The sequence below is a fragment of the Camelus ferus genome, chromosome 12, assembly GCF_009834535.1.
Source record: "Camelus ferus isolate YT-003-E chromosome 12, BCGSAC_Cfer_1.0, whole genome shotgun sequence".
Classification (NCBI taxonomy): domain Eukaryota; kingdom Metazoa; phylum Chordata; class Mammalia; order Artiodactyla; family Camelidae; genus Camelus; species Camelus ferus.
Genome location: NC_045707.1, coordinates 39,341,786 through 39,361,895, shown reverse-complemented (window position 1 = coordinate 39,361,895; position 20,110 = coordinate 39,341,786). Strand labels below are relative to the sequence as shown.

At 34.2% G+C, this 20,110-nt stretch overlaps 1 protein-coding gene across 2 annotated transcripts in view; it reads left to right on the top strand.

The window, feature by feature from the left end:
• Positions 1-20,110, top strand: part of HCFC2 (host cell factor C2) — a 41,719-nt gene extending 21,609 nt beyond the window's left edge. Inside the window, exons 10-15 of one of the 2 annotated variants that reach the window (XM_032493457.1) lie at positions 2,463-2,640; positions 5,964-6,167; positions 6,731-6,804; positions 8,716-8,853; positions 10,580-10,765; positions 11,459-20,110. In XM_032493457.1, coding sequence (XP_032349348.1) covers positions 2,463-2,640; positions 5,964-6,167; positions 6,731-6,804; positions 8,716-8,853; positions 10,580-10,765; positions 11,459-11,773 — 1,095 coding nt within the window. In that variant the 3' untranslated portion in view covers positions 11,774-20,110. Of the gene's footprint in view, positions 1-2,462; positions 2,641-5,963; positions 6,168-6,730; positions 6,805-8,715; positions 8,854-10,579; positions 10,766-11,458 lie in introns of those variants that run through there. The other variant, XM_032493458.1, reaches the window with a different exon arrangement.

The window sequence follows — 20,110 nt, the reverse complement described above, 5'->3', positions numbered from 1 at the left end:
CATTTTGTCTGTCTGTTTTTCAGTAACTTCTGTTTATTGAATGATGGTCCTCTTGAACTAATCCTCTGATTTTACTTTTTATTTCCTATTTCCTGTTGTCCTGTTTTGCTTTCTGTAAAGTTTCCTCATTTATATTATAAATGTTCTATACAACTTTTAAATATATTCAAATACATTTTTAATTTCTACAAGTCTGCTTTTATTCATTTCTTTTATAGAATCTCATCCTTGCTTCATAAATATATCTTCCCTTATGTCTTCAAGAAGTTATGGTTTTTTAAAAAAATTGGAGTTATATTTTGCTGTCAGCAATATTTCTTTTTTTCATGCTCATTTTTTAAAAAATGTGTCTTGGCCTTGGACATTCATGTTAAAGCAGATGTCTAGTGATGCTTGGCTGTCATGTTTAAACACTTCATGTTTTAAGTGAGGCATTAAAAAAGTAGCTTGAAAGATGTCTTAGTCCATTTGGCCTGCTGTAACAAAATATCATAGCCTGGTTGGTTTATAAACAATAGAAATTCACTTCCTACATTTCTGGAGGCTGGAAGTCTGAAATCAGGGTGCCTGCATGGTCGAGTTCTGGAGAGGAACCTCTTCAGAGTTGCAGACTGTTGATTTCTCACTGTATCCTCACATGGTGGAAGGGACAGAGGGTCTTTCTTGGTCCACTTTTACAAAGGCACTAATCACAGCCCAGGGGCCCTACCTCCTAATACCATCACGTTGGAGGTAGGTTTCATTGTATAAATTTGTGTCAGACACAAACATTCAGACCATAGTAATTCTCTGCATATGGGCATGCATGATTAGGAGACCTTAATGAGGGTTATTTGGTGGGGGGCCACAAATGTCAGTATCTTTTCCCTTGGACCAGTGGCTTTCCTGTGAAAATTCTCCAGCCTCTTGCCTAAGGGTTCTAAGCCTGGCTGTCAGTATTTTGGGAGTTTAATGTGAGCAGGCAGTGTCTGCTCAGCATACAGACTTTCATTTAATCCTCACTTTCAGTATGGGTGCCTCCCCTCCATACTCACCAGAGACACCATACCACAGTCCAAAGCCTCCCATTTCAGTCTTTCTACCTGTCTCCCTTCTTCAGTTAGAATGCGGGAGTGGAACCTGTCTGCCACTGTACGCTGGAAAGGCATAGCTGAGGCCACAGCACTGTTTACATAGTCTTCCATATGATGGTCCTCTGGTGTTTACTTGCACTCTGCACCTTGGCCTCCAATTCTCAAGTCTTTCTGGGCTCTTCAACACAAATGGTTTACCTCTTAGTGACTTTCCACCTACAGCATCTTGGCTTTCAGCTTTTTCTGCTTTATAAAAGCACACTTCAGTTTTATACTTCACTTTATTGTGCTTCCCAGATAGTGTATCATGGAGACTTTGCAGTGAAATGAACTTAGGTTTAGAGTCTAGCTCTGCTACTTACTAGCTGCCTGACCGTGGGTATATTTGTTAAGATCTCTAAGTCTCATTTTTTCCATCTATAAGCTAGGGGTGATATTACCCAGTTTATAAAATTCTTGTGAAGATTAAATGAAATACAGGCTTTGTAAACATGTAGCACGATGCTTGTCACTTGGTACCTGGCTATCATCATCATCATTTGTTAACAGCAGCACAGTCACCATCAGTTAGATGGGAAGTACAGGGCGTGTATGACCAAGTATCCTTAGAGCCCTGAGAGATTATAACTGACATTAAAGGTGGAGACAGAAAAGTGACAACAGGTAACTAAAAAGGGGCAGCAATATTGGGGTATTTGAATAAAGCCAGATCACTTTTATCGTTCAGTAGACCTATGGGTATTGCTGTATAATAACTGATATTCAGATTGATAACTTGAATTACCAAAAAGTTTAAATGTGTTTATTATAGTGTCTTTCAGGAGACAAAGAGAAATGTAATTAGGAAGGTTTCTATCTAAAATGTTTAATGGTGAAGAATATTGATGTGTGTATATATTAAATCTTGACGTCTATATGAAAACAGTCATACAGAATAATTTATGTTTGAAAGTTCATTATAACTGAGATTTTTCTTTCAGGAATTGTAAGATCTAGGTATCCATGTCTGATCTTGTCAAGAAAATTTGACCAAAATGTTAAACTCAGCAGCTTTGTTGTTGTTGCTCATGTTACATATGTATTTACTTGAATACTAACTACTACTTATAAAAGCGTAGATTTTTTTTCTTCCCTCAAAATAACTGTTCCTTTTCCCCTCAGAACTGGTCTTTTGAGAATGGAGATTAAATGAAAAGAAATTTTCTTAAACAATTATAAAATTTAAAGAATAATCCTATACAAATTAAACATATAATTTAAACTGTTTTATATTTTGGTAAATTTATTTTCAAAAACATTTAAGTTGTAAATTATTTTGCTTGTTTTTTTACATGTATTTCTATGTAATTGAACATTGCTTGCTACAATAAACCATTTTATTTCTTGTAGATCAGTGATACAATGAACAGTGCAAAATCTGAGCATACTGCTATGAAAGGAGCTTCGGTGAAAAACAAACCAGATCTCAAAGCATCAACTGATTCTAATGCCATTTTACATTCATCTTTGGCAACTAATGCTTCTAATCATAATAGTTGTGTTGTGGATATGCTAAGGAAAAATGAAGGTATAAAGACAGCATTTTAAATAAAGCTAAAGCTTTTTATAATAAATGGTAGGGAATTTTAGAGTCTTTGAAAAAGTAAATGTTACATGGTTTTGATCCATTTTCAAAATAAAATATATACTTATCATATTGACCCTAATTAGAATGATGTCACGATACTAAGCAAGAACTTACCCGAATGGTAATGATTAGTTATTAGGCGTAGAGTTCTGATGAGACAAGCTCCTGTATAACTTTTGAGGTTGGGCAGTGTGTTCAGTGTCACTGTTCTATTACTCTGTTGTCCTGACGCTTATAATTATCTGAAATTATTTATTTTGGGCCAGATTTTGTCTACCTTGTTCATGTCTATTTCCCTAGCACCCAGATCCATGCCTGGTAAATAGTATTCACTTAATAAATATTTGTTTAACTGGATTATCCTCAGAAAGATAGTTCATTTGTGAGAACTGTTGATTAGCCCATTGAATTCATAGGACAGCGTATAATTTGGTGATCCTTATATTTAAAATAATTTAATTTGAGTATTCTGATGCTGTCCGAAATATATTGTGTTGCCTCTGATTTCAGTATCTAAAATTATTTTATAAATCTCATTCTGATATTTTCCTAGTACAGGAATATGTGACTTTATTTTTAATTTGAAAAAATTGTGATAGTTGATTAAAAAGTTAATTCCTCTTCAGTGAATAACAAGATAATTTTTTATTTCTATTTTTCTTTATGAGTCCATGGTAGATAAAAATATTCAAGCAAAATAATTTCCTGTAATTTTTCTGATTTCATTACTTGTGGAAGAGGAGAGCACTTTTGTTTTGTTTATTTTCTGATGTGAGGGAATCATTTGGTCAAAATTATAAAAGCTTGGTCTTGACCTCAATCTAAATTTTTTTTTTAATAATGATTTTCTGTGTCTATCTTATAAAGAAGTTTATACTCATGAAAACAGATGCAAGCTTTCAGAATCTCAATGCACTTGAAATCCTACTTGTAAGGCAGTTTGGTTAAAATTAACATTAGGCAAATGGGGAAGCAAGAGTGGTTGTACAATGACAGTATCTGGCACATTATAGACATTTAAGTGTGTGACTGAATGGCTACCCAGTCTCAAGTTAACAAGAGGAGATCGGGCGTTTTCTCTGTAGGTTAGAGTAGCTGGTATATTTCAAAGGGAAAGTGTGACATGATTAGTTTTTGTTTGGTTTTTGTTTCAGAAAGGGCATTCTAGTCTCACCAGCAGGAAGAACTATAGTAGGAAATGATTGGGTGACTTGTTAGGAGGTTCTTTAAGGACTCCAAGAGATGCATAAAGACTAAAGCAGTGGGTGGGATGGAGAGGAGAGAATACATAAGTTCAGAGACTTTTAGAAAGTAGCACCTATTAGCCTTAGAAAGTGGGTGAATATGAGAAGTAAAAATGAGTTGAACATGATTCCCAGTTTTCTGGATTGGACACTCATTGCAGGATGATACTCCTCATCAGGATAGGAAAAATAGGAGCAAGAGCAGATTTGGAAGAAAGATAGGTTCAACTTTGAGCTTACTGTTTTTGAGGCCCTTGAGGAACATATTGGTAAAGATTTCTAGTGGGCAGTTAGATACTTAGATCTGGAGTCTAGAAGGCAGTTCTTGGCTGGAAGTATAAATTTAGAAGTTAATAGGATCTGAAATACAGCCTCCATAAGACCAGGGACCTTGCCTGACTTGTTCAGTTCTCAGGACCAGGCTCCATGCCTGGGACATATGTATTTGAGAGATGTATGATTTGTGAATGGTAGTTAAGGCACCAGGAAAATATGTAAAGGGAGAAAAGAAAGGGCTTAGAAATACCTGGATTTAAAGAGTCATTTGAAGAAGAGAAGCCAGCTAAAGAGACTGAAAAGGGGTTCCAAGAAGGTTAGGGAAAAAAACAAAAAGACTGATATATTTTTTTTACCTCCGTAGTGGGCATCACCATTTATGCCTATACATTGATTGTGTATGCATGTTGTCTCTACTAAATGACTGTTAAGTTCATGAGGTATGAACCATGCCTGCTTTGTCTCACCACTATAAAAATGTCTAGTAGATAGTAAGTCTTTAATATTGTGGAATATGAGTCATAGACAGAAATAGCTTCAAAAAGGGGTCTGTGGTCAGCATTGTTTACATTGTAGAAAGGTGAAGTCAATGAAAATTGAAAAGTATCCCTTAGAAATCATTGATGTTTTTCAGAGCTATTTCATTAGAGTGTGCTAGAAATCAAAATTGGGAAGTCAGGGGAGTCTACAGAGACTGTTCTAAAGCAAACTAGCAAGGGGGAATGGTAACTAAAGAAGATTGTAGGGTCAAGGAAGATGCATGCTTGAGAGATTTGATAATGAGACTTGATAATGTTTGTTAGACTGAGGGCCAAAACTACTGAAGAATTTGAAAACCCTGAAGAAAAAGGAATGATTGATAAAAGAGGGTCCACACAGACATAGAAAACAAACTTACGGTTACCAGGGAGGGGAAGGGAGTGGGAAGAGATAAATTGGGACTTTGAGATTTACAGATACTAACATATATAAAATAGATAAACAACAAGTTTATTCTATATAACACAGGGAATTATACTCAATATCTTGTAGTAACTTGTGGTGAAAAAGAATATGAAAACAAATATATGTATGTTCATGTATGACTGAAGCATTGTGCTATATACACCAGAAATTGACACAACATTGTAAAGTGACTGTACTTCAATAAAAAAAAAATATATATATATATATATATGCACACACACACACAATAAAGGAACCTAAAAAATAAATTTTTTTAATTAAAAAAAAAAAGATAAAAGAGGTTCCCAAAATATGGGAGAAGGAATGGGACCAGGAGCACAAGAGGATAGATTAAACTTCCTTAGGAGAAAGGTCAGCTCGTCTTATGAAATGGAAGAGAAGACAGGGGATGGGCACAATCATAAATACATTTCTAGTTTAGGACAAGAGAAGGCAGAAAACTGATGACATTCATGCCAGATAACCTGTATTTTTTCCCCCTAAAATGGGAAGAAAGGCCATTTGATCTATGATTTATTAGAATTCAAGAACAAAGATTCAGTGTTTAGAATGGAAGAAGGAGCTGAGAAGTTGGACATCCATTATGGATATATTGATTGCACTTTATTTTTCTAAATATTTTATGCCCAACAGTTAATTCATATAAATGACATTTGCAGTGCTCTTGTTTATTATTTTAAAATTGAAAATGCCAAGAATTGTATGAAAAGAACTATAAGATACAACAATTACTTGCAGATACTATGTTAATAATTGATCTTTTCCCTTTAATTTTAGGTCCTCACACTTCAGCAAATATAGGTGTTCTAAGTAGTTGCCTGGATTTAAGAACAGTAATCCCTGAAACTTCTGTATCCAGTACTGTTTCCAGCGCACAAACTATGGTAACCCAGCAGACCATTAAAACTGAATCATCCAGTACAAATGGGGCAGTTGTTAAAGATGAAACTTCACTAACAACATTCAGTACCAAATCTGAAGGTTTGAAATGTGTTTCACATACTGTATTTTGAACCATTTTTGTATATAAATTCATCAAACGTATTTGTTTTAGATGGGAATTGCATTTCATCTTGGATTGAATCAAATGTAAACAGATAAAGCATTTCAGTTGAAATCATTATATAATATATTCTCTGCTACCTTCCATAAAATAGTTAAATTAGCACACACTAAAATACAATCAGAATGTATCTTTCCTACTGTGAATTTATTCAGCAATTTTTTTTCCTTAGAAATGATTAGTTCTATACTGTGGGGTAACAATTCTCCTAGCTTCATTGATTTCTGATTTTGTAAATTCTCATTTTATTCTTTTGCAACAGGAATTGTGTTTCATTTTTGGTAAACATTCTCTGAAGTTCCAGCTAGTCATCAAACCCTTGAAAAATGAGCTTTGTGAACTAGTTCAAGTTAGAGAGTCCACATTTCTAATTATTGTGATTTTCTCCCTCTGGCTATTTTTTGTATATTTATAAATTATATTTTAATGTGTCTGGTAAGTGATTATGTAAATCTTATCTGATGAATTATTTAATTTCTAGTTGATGAAACATGTGCACTGCCTGCAACTAAGATCAGCCGTGTAGAGTCACATGCTGCAGCGATGCCATTTTCTGTAAGTATATGACCTGAAGATGATATGTGTTTACAGATGGCTAAACATGCTTTAAATGCTGAGCAACTTCAACATGAATTCAGGAAAAGGCTCTTGGGTGTACTCTAGTAATGACTTGACATAGACTGAGAAATGAAGGGTTAAATAGGAAAATGTTCACAGTGTAATGTTAAGTGACAAAAGCTGGATGAAAAGTTGTATATATACTGTGTCCTCAATTTCATTAAAAACACACAGAGTGCATACATTCATGCTTCGCATGAGTCCACACACATCTACACTACAATGCTTAGATGGCTTTCTTCAGGTTGTGGGGCCACACATAATTTTTACTTTCTTTATGCTTTCAATATTTTTCTATTATAAAATGTGCTACTTTTATAATCAGAAGTGTGTCTATGTATGTGTAAATTACATTAATGGTTTAAAGAGTAAAAGGACATGTTTTGGAACATAAAACTTGAATGACTTTATTGCTAGCTGCTTAATAGGGGAACAGCAGAAGATTGCAGTATTGAGGTAGACATACCTGTAGAGTATCCCAATAATCTCTGACGTTGGGTGGTTGTGTGGAAGGCCAGAATCAGTCTGCTTGGTACCAAACTTAAAATACTAGGAATGTGCCTCACAAATATACTAAGATTTTCTTAATTTGATAAATACAAGGATAATATGTATGATCTGTGTATTTTTAATTGATTTTTAAATTATCAGTCATTTCAACTTCACTGCTATGAGCAAGAGTTTTTGACCTAAAATTTACCTTTTAGAATCTTCAAGAATAGTCTATAATTTTAGTTTTCATTCAATCATGATTTTTATGGATTTGGTCATATATTTACCTTCATCAGCTTTCACCTTTCCAGAATGTTAAGTCTTACTGTTCTTAGATTCTTCTCAGAGAATTACTAAAATGAACTTTTTCCCTCTTAAATCTATTTTGCAGTGCATCGGCTAGAATGGTATCTGTTATTTCAGTTGGAGCCAGTTGTTTTATAAAAGTTGTTGAAGAGAGTTTTTACAACTTTAAAAATGAAAACAAGTTTAAAGCTATTCCTTTTTTAAAAGAACCTTAGACTCTTCTAGCTAGCTTACTTTGTCATGTGTGATAGCCTAAATGACAAATAAATGTGAATTATAAGCATGTACCTCTGCTGTTATATATTTAAGACAGAAATAAATAACTGAAGTGCACATTTGTTTTGAGCTTCTGGAAACTGTCTCATTTATAAAGAAGATGGCTTAAAAAGGTTAGTTCCAGGGATAAGTATAATTCACTTATCACTAAAAGTAGCTTAAGGTAGAGGAAGTTTATTTGTCTTAAAGCAAAGGTAAAAATGTAAAACTGTTTAATCTACTCCTCTTTAGTATATACTAAATTATATTTAAATTGCATTTTAGTTTTGAACATTTTTTCTCCTTTTAGGTTTGGAGAATCACAGGTATTTCAAGTACAAAGATCACTGAATTTCTGCTAGTTGTTTTTGAATCTAGAAATAAGCCAGCTTGGAATGAATTTTTCCTTATTTGCTCCGTTTGGAGCAAGTTGTAATGTCACACTAAAGGGATTATTACATTTTCTGAGAGATTCTCTGAAATGACAATGTTCTATAAAACAGCTGGCATTTTAACATATCACTGATTGGAAAGCATGCTAACTCCAACTAGGTTGATAGTATAGAGAGCTACTGACTTGGAGAATGCCTGTCACTCCCTATGTTTGAATTGGCATCCCTTTTTCACTTGTCAGTTGACCTAATCTGTTAAGAGTTTATTTACTTATGAGCTATTAATGTTGTGGTGTTTACCCATATACCTACTTATAGATCACTGCATGGACTTATTAAATCTTGAGATTTCTTGTATGTTCAATAAGAATCTTCATACACATTTTTCCTTCTCTGAAATTAGAAAGAGACTCCTTCAAATCCAGTGACTACACTGAAAGCAGGAGAACGACAGTGGTGTGATGTAGGAATTTTTAAAAATAATACAGCTTTGGTGAGCCAGTTTTATCTGCTGCCAAAAGGGAAGCAAAGCATCTCAAAGGTACCTATTAATATATTTTCTACACTGCTAGTTATAAGCCTCAAGAATGAGATTTTTAAAATAATCCAGATTCAGGTCACTTGAATGAGTGAAATTGGGATCTGTTCACAGTTTGTAATTGAGAATTCTATATATCTAGTTATCTTGTATTCTTTTTAAAGCTCTTTTTATAGAATAAATCATAAGCAGTTTACTTTAAAAATCTTATACAATCACTGAGCTGGATTTTCAGTCATAAATAATATAGTCTGGTCAGTACAGATGAAGATTTTTTTTAAATAGTTCTAATTTTGTTACCTGGTGTGTTTAGAGAATAGAACATTTTTTCTTACTGAGAACTTTTTTTCTTCCTAACTTCACAATTTAAAAAATTTAAAAGCCCCTATGCTATTAAAAACAATCTAATTTTCCTTAATTTTGAAGCCCCTTAAAGAGGACCTCATATATATGAGACATTGGCCCTCTAAGAATTATGAAGTAGATAACAGCTCCAAAGCATACTGAACTAATTTTTTTTCTGAAATGGGGGGTTTTAGAGAGGGAGTTGCCAAAGAAATATATTCTGAATCTTCCAAAGATCTTACAAATGGAGAATATGTCATTTATCATTATATTTTAGTTTCTTTAATATTACTGCTGGTGTCCCTCTTTTTCATATTGAATTCTAATTCTTGACAAAAATAGACATCCTGGTTAACAATTTGTTAGCATTATGCCTAACAAAATTTCTGGCTATAGTTTGATTTCACATATATGGAAATACCCATATCTAAGGGCCTAGTAGCTATCTGTTTTTCCCAAAAGTAAAAAAAAAACTGTAAAAGCCAGTGAACTTGGGTTTGAATCATTAGTTCCAGCACTCAACAGTGTGACCTTGGACAAATCACTTGTTTAACCTTTCCTGCGACTCGGTTTCCTCATGTGTGAAATGGAGATAACCTAACTCCCTTAAAAATGGAATGATACATAGATACTGACAGGCATATGCAGAATAGATAAACAAGATTTTACTGTATAGCACAGGGAAATATATACAAGATCTTGTGGTAGCTCACAGCGAAAAAGAAGTGACAATTTATGTATGTTCATGTATAACTGAAAAATTATGCTCTACACTGGGATTTGACACAACATTGTAAAATGACTATAACTCAATAAAAAATGTTTTAAAAAAAAAGAATGATACATTGGTGCTACCTATCTCACAGAGATGTAGTGAAACTTAGGGAGAATATGTAAAAATTATTAGCAAGTTGTAGATGTTATTATCTTCCTACCAAGAGCATGAAATTCAGTTATTTAATTTAACATTTATTTAGCATCGGCTGAATATTAATTTTTAAAATGCTCCGTACTACATGCTAGTTGCTCCTTTTCTATTAAACTTGCTTGCCCATGTCCAAAGGGTGTTTTTCCTGGCTAGCCCATTTGACAGTAAATCTTTTGAGATTTCTATCTCTATACTCTTCATGTGCAGAATATCCTTATATTTCTTTTCATAACCAGTGATTCTTGACTGGAAAGGCACTTTTCCTCTGGATAAGAATCACCAGTTTATGGGCTTGGTTATTTTTGTATTGGAGGATTCATTCCATGTATGAAAGAGGAAAATAAATAATGTGAACTACAACCCTGAAATAGAATTCATTCTTTAAAAGTTTTGTTGTTTAATGAAAAAATAATTAATTGCATCTTTTCTTTGACTTTTGCATATATTATATTTTAGATAGGAAATGCAGACGTACCTGACTACAGTTTACTTAAGAAACAAGATCTTGTTCCAGGCACAGGATATAGATTCAGGGTTGCTGCCATCAATGGTTGTGGAATAGGCCCTTTCAGCAAAATCAGTGAATTTAAAACTTGTATTCCCGGTTTCCCTGGAGCTCCTTCTGCAGTCAGGATTTCAAAGGTAAGACATTAGGTCAAGACTTAACGATTTATACACCAGAAGCTAACACAACATGGTAAATCGACCCTACTTCAATAATAAAGACTTAATGGTTTAAATTATTGAAACTTTGTACGTGAAGTAAAACTACCAGTTTAGAGATTTTTGACAGTGTCTGATGAAATGAGCGATAACTAAAAGGGGTGGATTAATAGTTTTGTAAGTATTTGTTGCTAATCATTCGTGATATTTTTAAGGACCAAAATTTCAAGCATAATTACAACATCCAAATTACAAAAAGTCAGTAAAATTTGTGTATGCAGCTTAATATTAACTTTATTCTTGTTGCTATGGAACCAAAAAGTTTGTGCTAGAGAATTTTAAGAGAACACATGAAATTAGATTATATTTTATCCTAAGGTCCTACCTCTATTTAGAGAAGAGAAGTCTACTTTCAGGTAACTATCTTCTTTGGGATAGTATAGGAAGACATTTAAGTCTAGCAGTGTTTTTTAAAAGGCATAAATTAAACAGTGTAGATCCAATTAGGGTAGGTTTTTAAAAATCAGCAATAAAAGTTCTAACACCTAATGCAGTTACTTCAGTGAAAAGCATCTTGTGTTCTAAAGATAGACTCAACATAATAAGTGATATTAGAGAAAACTTTAGAACATTTACCTGTTTGTTTTTTTTTTTTCCCCACCTCTCTTCAAGAATGTTGAGGGTATCCATCTTTCCTGGGAACCTCCCACTTCACCTTCTGGAAATATTTTGGAATATTCAGCGTACTTGGCTATCCGCACAGCACAAATACAAGATAATCCAAGTCAGCTTGTGTTTATGAGGATTTATTGTGGTCTTAAGACATCATGTGTAGTGACCGCTGGGCAGCTTGCAAATGCACATATCGATTATACATCCAGGCCTGCCATTGTGTTCAGGATATCAGCAAAGAATGAGAAGGGGTATGGACCAGCAACACAAGTTCGATGGCTTCAAGGTAACAATAAAAAAGCACCTTTAAATTGAATTTTTTTTTTTTTTACTGAAGCTATTGTGATTATTATTTATTAGTAACTGGTTATGAAGATTTGTCATTTAAAAGAGTGTTCTCTGACTGTATTTCTCGTAGTTATGAATTTGAGTTTGTAAGTTGTTATTAAAATGTATTTGCTCAATTCTAGATCCAAATAAAAATAGAAAAGAAGCAAAGCCTCTCTGAAAATTAGTATATGGATTCTTCCTTACAGTTATAGCTCTTTTATAAAGGAAAATAGTAAAATTAAGATGCAAGCTAGAAGGCTTTATTACCCCAATATCTTTTATAAAGGCCATGTAACTCAGTCATCCTAGAGTTATTGAGATGATTCTAGTAACTGGCTGTTGTACACTGTGCTGTCTTATATAGTAAATGTTCTCTACATTGTAAAGGCCCTGTCTTTGAGTATTCCCTCTAACTTTGTTCTATTCAATGAGCAGTGGTCCTCTAACAACTATCTTCTAGTAGATAATATTTGTGATACTAATTTTAGTAGCCATTTGATTCATTTCTTTGTTTATATACAGTTAGCACAGGGCTTAAATTTAAAAAAGAAAGAGGCAAGTTCAGAAGCTCTGCTTTTGAACTTTTGTCATTTTCCAAGAATCATGGCAAAATACAAAAAGATTAATGGGTTTTCTTGATTTATACCAGGTTGATATGTTGAAGTATATTGAATTTTGGCCAAAGCACTTAACTTATCTGGCCCTCATTTTCCTCGTTGTTAGATGAGACCGTTAAAAGAATTTACCTGTAAGGTCCCTATCAGCACTGAAATTCTGTATTTTCGTCAGAACTGAAGTATATCCCTAAACATTTCAACATCTGTCTTAATGGATCTAACTTTACTTTTGCAGAAATTTAAACATTCATAATTTAAAATTCAGAATTAAAGTATATGTCCTCCTTATTGCAGAAAGAAAGAAGCACCTTAACAGGACACAAGTTTTGAAATAGTGTTTTAAACATTTGTAAGATTTTTGTAAATGCTCTAAATGTTTTATTTTTGCATTGTTTTTACCTCGAAATTGTATAAACTTTTTTACAACTGAAATAGAAGCATTAGACAGCTTACTCAGGTTCCATTACAACCTTAAGGATGAGTATATAGGCATTATGGATACTCTGCTACAGGTAACTTGTTTCAAACCTTTTAGGAATTTCATGGTTCCACTGCCTATTCGAATCTGAAATGAACATACAGAGCAATAATTCCAGAAAAGATATTTCAAACTCAGAGCTGCAATAACTGCAGGGCACAGGTCTATCTTTTTTATACTATGTAACCTTATGCCAGTTTAGGTTGACTGAGTAGCTGTGTCCTCAAACTTCATGTATAATACTCCCAGCAAAGATGGATTTAATTGTGCAGAATTGATATGTATGTATGTTCCAGTTACTAATTTAAAGTGTATAGAATATTTTAATATATAATTTTTGTAAAGAACTGGGATTTTTATACTACAGTATTTGTAATTAATGTCTCACTAATTAAGTTTCTCTTGAAGAAAATATGCAGACTGTTAGACACGTAATGAGTGATTTCCAAACTCTAAAGGTAAAATAAATGCACTACTATGGTGTTGTTAGAATACCTTTTTTTGTGGCTGTATGAATCTATAATCTTTAAATGTGTATTTTACAAACAATGTTTACAAGGAGCTTCTCTGGTTTATTATCCCAGCACCTACCTTGGTGAGAGCTTCATTCTGCTTTTGTTTAACTCATATGCTTTGCTTTTGGCATATGCTTGCTTTTTGCACTAGTAGGATTTTAACTTACCTCATTATTATGTTTGTAATCATCTGTATAGCTTCCATAATATGTCTGATATAGGCTAAAGAAGTACTTAACCAAAGTTAAAATAAATGGTAAGCAATTTTGCACATATTAAATGCTAGGGTTTGTTGTGTATATGTGTGTGTTTAGTTATAAAAAAAGAGTAAGAATGGAGAGTTATAGTTTGTTTCAAGCTCGATTATTTGAATGGTCTGTTTGCTTCATTAGGAAAAGGTCTGACTTTTAACCCCTTATTCTCTGCATTAATTAACAGTTTGCATCTTGAAGCACTTCTCTTAATTACAAGGAATAAGTTGACTTTAAGCAAAGAATAGAATATTTGTTTGAGCGTATACATTTATACCTGATTAGTATTTTGTTTAGTTAACTTTGCTTAAATGCCTCTAGTGTTCTAGACCAGGAGGTGACAATGAACCTGTGGTTCTAAAATATGTCTTATTTTCTAGAGAGAAAGACAGTCTTTCAATACCAAGATATTTGTTAAAATGTTTTTACTTTAAGAATTAGCCAATTCTTTACCATTTTCTGGCATTTGTACATTAAGTACTAGTCACATTTATCTCTCTGATAAATGATTGGTGACTGAAAGATGCCATTGAGAAATCTCTGTGGCTTTGACATTAATAGTTAATAAGAGAACTTTGAGCTATGAGTTTATGAATAGAATGGATTGGGGTAAATAACAAGAAAAGTACATTTACCTTCTTACGATTTGCACATTTTTCTAAGTGAAGATTCCTTTGAGTAGCAGTGGGCTATATAACATGCAGATATCTTTCATAAGAGGATTTACACAGAACCAAATTACTTTATTTACTCCTCCCTGCTGGATAAGCAACTCAGATGTACAAGCCTTTGTGCCACAGTCCTCTTCCTGGACTCTGCAGCTTTGGTTCACATATGTAGTAAAAAGATTTTGATGTTGCATGCTCTTAGAATTAAGTTTTCTAAAATATTGCATTGGCTTCATTTTAGTTTAGTAAACTGTTTGGCAGCTTAACTAGAAATAGAATATTATAAACTCATTTTTATTGCATTTTAAAAAAATGGAAATAATCTGATTGCATGTATGAGGCTCCCTGCCATATAACCCAGTTACATAAATATAATCATCTGTAAGAGGGTGAAACTGTTGATCCATTATTTCAAAGACTTATAGACTAGCAGCAGTTTGTTCTGGTTAGAGATACAGTCTACTATAACTGAAGATATTTTCGTTTTTAAAAATTGCAGCACTTGTAGCATAAAAATAATTTGTAACATTGGATATGAAGAGATTATTAATATTTAAAATTAATGTAGTCATCTGGTCATAAATGAAATAGATTACAAAATAGACTTGGTCTTTGACCATTTAAGGTATAATCGACAGTTAACGTTTTCATGACTGATTTTAGGCAGTTTTATGTATTGTGTACCAATGATATATAAAATAAAGCACCTTTTATACTATAACCAATTACAACTATTATTTATTTTGAACTACATGGAAGAAAAACTAGTGATGGCAGAGGAACTCTGTAGAAATGTTGATTTTATAGCAATCACTTAAAATAATATAGGCAGTCTCATAAAGAATGGATTGTGTCTAAAAACTTGTTTACAAGTTAGTGGATTGTGTTTGGGAGTCATTTTCTGATAGAAATATAAAGCTTATCTAACCTTTATTGCAGCTGACCTAGTATGTTTGAAAGTAAAAAGGCAAATGGCTCCAAGAAAGAGACTTAAACTTGTTGTCACCTTTTTTTGATCTCCTTTTAATTTATGCTTTTCACCCATTTTAGTTCATAGCAGCCTGGCTTCTGTCCATCAGAGTGGCTGTAGCAAAGGTTAGGGATAACTTCTCATTTCCCAAATCTGGTGAATTCTTTCATTGTACTTATTAATCTTGTCATTTGAAACTTTTAACCACTCCCTTGACAGTTTCACATTTTTCTAGGTTCTGTCATACTGTGCTCTCTATGTTTTTTTATGCATCTCCTCTGTCTGCAGTCCCCTTTAACCCACTCACCTGTCTCCATTCGTATTTTCAAGATTAGGTAAATTGCCGACCTGATGAAGCCTTTCCTGACATACTCTATTTCCAGGTAGATTTGACTCCTTTTTCTTGTGCCCCCACTGTCCTTTGTTAAGTCTTCTGTCATAGCAGCTGAAAAGCTGTTGTGCCCTTACTTGTTAGCATTGTTCCTCCTCTTCTGACAGATGGTAGGTCTTTGAGACGGAGACTGAGTCTTTATATCTCTTTCATATCAACCCTTTATTCTGGTACTTAAATATTTTAGCAAATGATTAAAGAAAATTGTCACCTTTACACCTCTCTCCATATTCTCGCTCCCCTTCTAAAATTGGGTCAAAATGGGAGGGAGTCTTTGAAAAGGAAAGAGATTTGAGCAGATTTAATAAGCCTCTGGAGGAAACACAAACCCCAGCTTTGTGTTACCCTACCCTGCTGTTACTTAGGTTCCTAAGAGAAGTCCTGGGATAAATAAGGGATATGTCACATATTTACTAGGCTAAAAGGGATTTAATATGGGTGTGTTTAGATTGCAAGAGGAAGTCTTTGATCTAAAAAGATCTGAGCATTTAGTGAGATTGGTGGGCATTGGTAGATAATGATTTTTAACATTGGATGATCAGGAAAATGAGCTAAAAATATTTCCAAAGTCAGTCTCTCTGATTTCCCTATGGGAAAGCCATGGGCAGTTGTCTAACATTCGAAAAAACTACCTACCTATTTAATATGTTGTAAGCATGGGGAGCTGCTGGAGGACGCAGAACACCAGCATTAGAACCACACTGGAGTCTTATGTGTCAAGTCAGGTCACTCTTGTCACCTCTAAGCTTATAGGACAAAGGACTCTTACATTACTGGAAAACAAGATGATATTGGCACACCTTTCTTCCTAGTTTTCCAGTTACAGTTGGGAGTCCTTATACTTATATATTTCTATAACTCAGATAAAGTCCTTTTTATAATTTAAATCATGCCTGGAAAAACATGAACTACCATATTCTGGGGAGAAACAATAAATTCTATAAACTGAATGATGAAAGAAAAAGCTATACTGGCCTCCTTATTGAAAATAGATTTTGATATCTTATTAGTATTAATTTGCTTCTTTCCTGTCCTCTGGAGAACTAAAATCAGGAACATGTCCACTTGTGGGACTGTTCATCTCAGCAAGGTCATCAAACTGAGTGCAGGTTTCTTTTGTTTCATATTTGGTGTCTTGGATAAGTTGAATCGGGCAAGGGCCTCATACTTTAAGGTCATCAGATTCACAATCTGACTACCACTCCTGCCAGAGCCTCAAATTCGAGTCTTGAGAATTCAGGGTTATAAAGTCTTTGGCTTTGTATAGAGAGAAGACTAGGAAACCATAGCTTTGAGGCTGTGGAGGAACTATTTCCTGACTTGATTTTGTTGGTTCAAAACAAGTTTTTTTCAGAGTCCTCAGAGATGATGGGGAATTTACATATATTCCCTGAAGATAAAAGTGCAAGAAGTAGGAATTGGTGGCATATCAGATATGAAAGCTATAGCAGACAAGGAAATGGCTCTCCATTCTACCCATTCCCCTTTCCTCCTCTCCTTGCCACCCAGAGACAAGAAGCTAAAGGATTCCTCATTCCTCAGCATGAGAATTGGGGAAGGCCCAAGGAGAACCGTTTATGTCTGAGCATGTACAGGGTAAAAATAAAAGGTAGCAGCCAGTGTTTGTTTTGGAACATAAAGTAACTCTGTCTACTAGTAAGGCATGGTCCAACAAATGTCCAACTCTGACCAAGAGGATTATCCATTCCTCCGCCTCTCTGGAGAGAAAGAGTGGGAGTTTCCTAAGAGCTTGAGAAAGTTTCTCTCCTAATTTCTGTTTCTTATTGGAGAAGGAGGAAAAAGCTACAGGCATAATAATTACATCCATTTTAACACAGTTTTGGGTGTGCCACTTAAGGCAGCATAGCATGTTAAGAGAGTGGGCAGAGAGCTCTGGTGGTCCAAGCAACTACTTGATCTGAATCATCCTGCTACCAGTTGCAGTATAGCACCCCCTGGTGGCATTGTCCATTCCAGCTTACATGTGGGTAAGATTTGGGGTCTTGTAGCATTGGATTTTGAAAACAGCTACAGAAATGTCAGGAAATTTCTGAATGTCTGGAACTCAGTTGAGGAAATTGGACCTGAAGATACACTTTCTGTTTCTCCGTTTCCTGGGAATGTGTTGCCAACCATTTGCTGCTGGGCCTGGTCTACCTCTTGTACCAACTCCTAACCCAAGATAATAACTTTAGCCTGTCTTCTGTGGGTACAAGGGATGGATCCAGTGTTTCAAGATCTTTTTTTTTTTCCAAATTTCTAAATTGTATACCAAAATTCATAGCTAGTCCCCTAATCAGGAGAAATTGCACCTTAACTGCGCCTTGTTTAGTCTGCAAAATGGCACTGCCAGTGATGACATGATTGGCAAAGACATGATTGCAAAATTGTTCTGACATTTGTGTGACCAACCTGGCACCTGTAATTGATCAATGTGGAAAAACAGTCAATAGCCACCATACACTTTCAGTATTTTTAGATTGCTTAACACATAAATGTACTATTAGGAGAATGTGCCAAAGGGAATTTGTACTTTTGAAAGTCAACAGAATTCAGTAAAGAGGCAGTCTTTGGCAGTTTATTTTGAGATTTGCATCACCTATTATTTTATTCTCTGCTTTATACAAATAATTATACCCAGTAAACCAAGTAACCAATTAACCAGAATCATGCCAGTGACTCTGAACCAACTTGGCAGAGCAGTACTATAATACTGCCATCTCGTTGGATCCTGACTCTCTGGGAACCTAGTTAACTTCTGTGAAGAATAGCTCATATTCATTCCTTTTTTCATATTGTTATGTATTTCTTCCTCACCAGTTACCATTATTGGCTGACTTTCAATGCAGAGCAGTGGCTGAAATATCAGATGTTCTCTCTCTTTGTTGATGAAATTATATATTACATAACCTAGAATCTGTTTTCTTTTAAAATGTTGAGAAAAAATGATCATGCATGTACTCAGTCTTCACCTCAAGAGCTAGAATGCCCTCAGATGCTTTGAATTCCTCCCTTTGTCTTCCTTCTACACGCACCACATGAGGTAAACATTTTTCTGGATTTTCTGTTAATAATTCCCATGTTTTTATTTGTGGTTCTACCATCTATGTATGTATCCCTAATAATATATTGTTTAGATTTACCTGTTTTTGAACTTCTGTGTAAATGCTATCATGCTGTATGTATTCTGTGACTTTTTTCTGACATTGTTTTTGAGATTCCCATCCATGTTTATACATGTAACTGTATTTCATTTGCTTTCACTGCTGTATAGTATTCCATTGTATGACTATACTGCAATTTATTTATCTGTTCTTCTGTTCATGGAGATTCGGATTGCTTTCTGTTTTGGGCTTTTCTGAACGATGCTGCTATGAACATTCTGCAAATTATAGTGTAAGCTCCATGTGGGCAGGGATTTTGTCTGTTTTGTCTAATTTTGTCTGTTTAAATATTCATAATGTCTAGAAAAATGCTGGCACATGGTAGATGCTTAATAAATATTTGAGGAGTGAGTAGATTCTTGTACATGTCTCCTGGTGCACGTGTGCAAGCGTTCCTCTAGGGCAATTGTTTTCAAACTGTGGCCCCGGGAGCCTTGAGGGTCCCTGAGACTCTTTTAGGGGAGTCTGTGTGGGCAGAACTATTTTCATAAGAATACTAAGGCATTATTTGTCCTTTTCACTCTCATTTCTCACGTTTAAATATTTTCCAGATATATGACATCATCACTCTGATAGCTCATCAAGTGTGTACCAGTGTATTTTTGTTTTGAAAATGTCTTTTAATTTTTAATATGGTAAATATTGATAAATATAACCCATGTGAACAACAGTTCTTTGAGGTCCTCAATAACTTTTAAGGATGTAAAGAGGTTCTGAGACCAAAAATTTGAGAATTGATGCTCTAAGAAGTGGGTTTTACTTGGTCATGCTTAACTGTTTTTTAAAACATTTATATCAGTACGCTCCCACTGGCAGTGGTTGAGTGTCATTGTTCCATATCCTAGTGAACACTTAATCTTGACTATCTTATTTGCCAATTGGATGGTGATTATATAGTATCTTACTGTGGGTTTAATTTGTATTCTCTGATTGATAATGAAATTGTTTTTTCGTATATGAACGTGTTTCCTCTTCTGTGAAGTACCTATTTGTGTCTTTTGACCATTTTTCTATTGGATGTGTGTCTTTTTTTCATTGATTCATATGATTTCTTTATATATTCTGGATACCAATCCTTTGTCAGTTAAACATGTTATATGTATTTTCTCCCAGTTTGTGTATTATCTTTTGTAATTGTACTGAATCTGTTGATTAGCTTGGAGATAATTGATATCTTTTCAATAAGTCTTCCTAGCCAAAAACATTGTGTATTTCTCCATTTGATTTTCTTTTACTATCTCTCAATAAACTTTAATAATTTTTGTCCA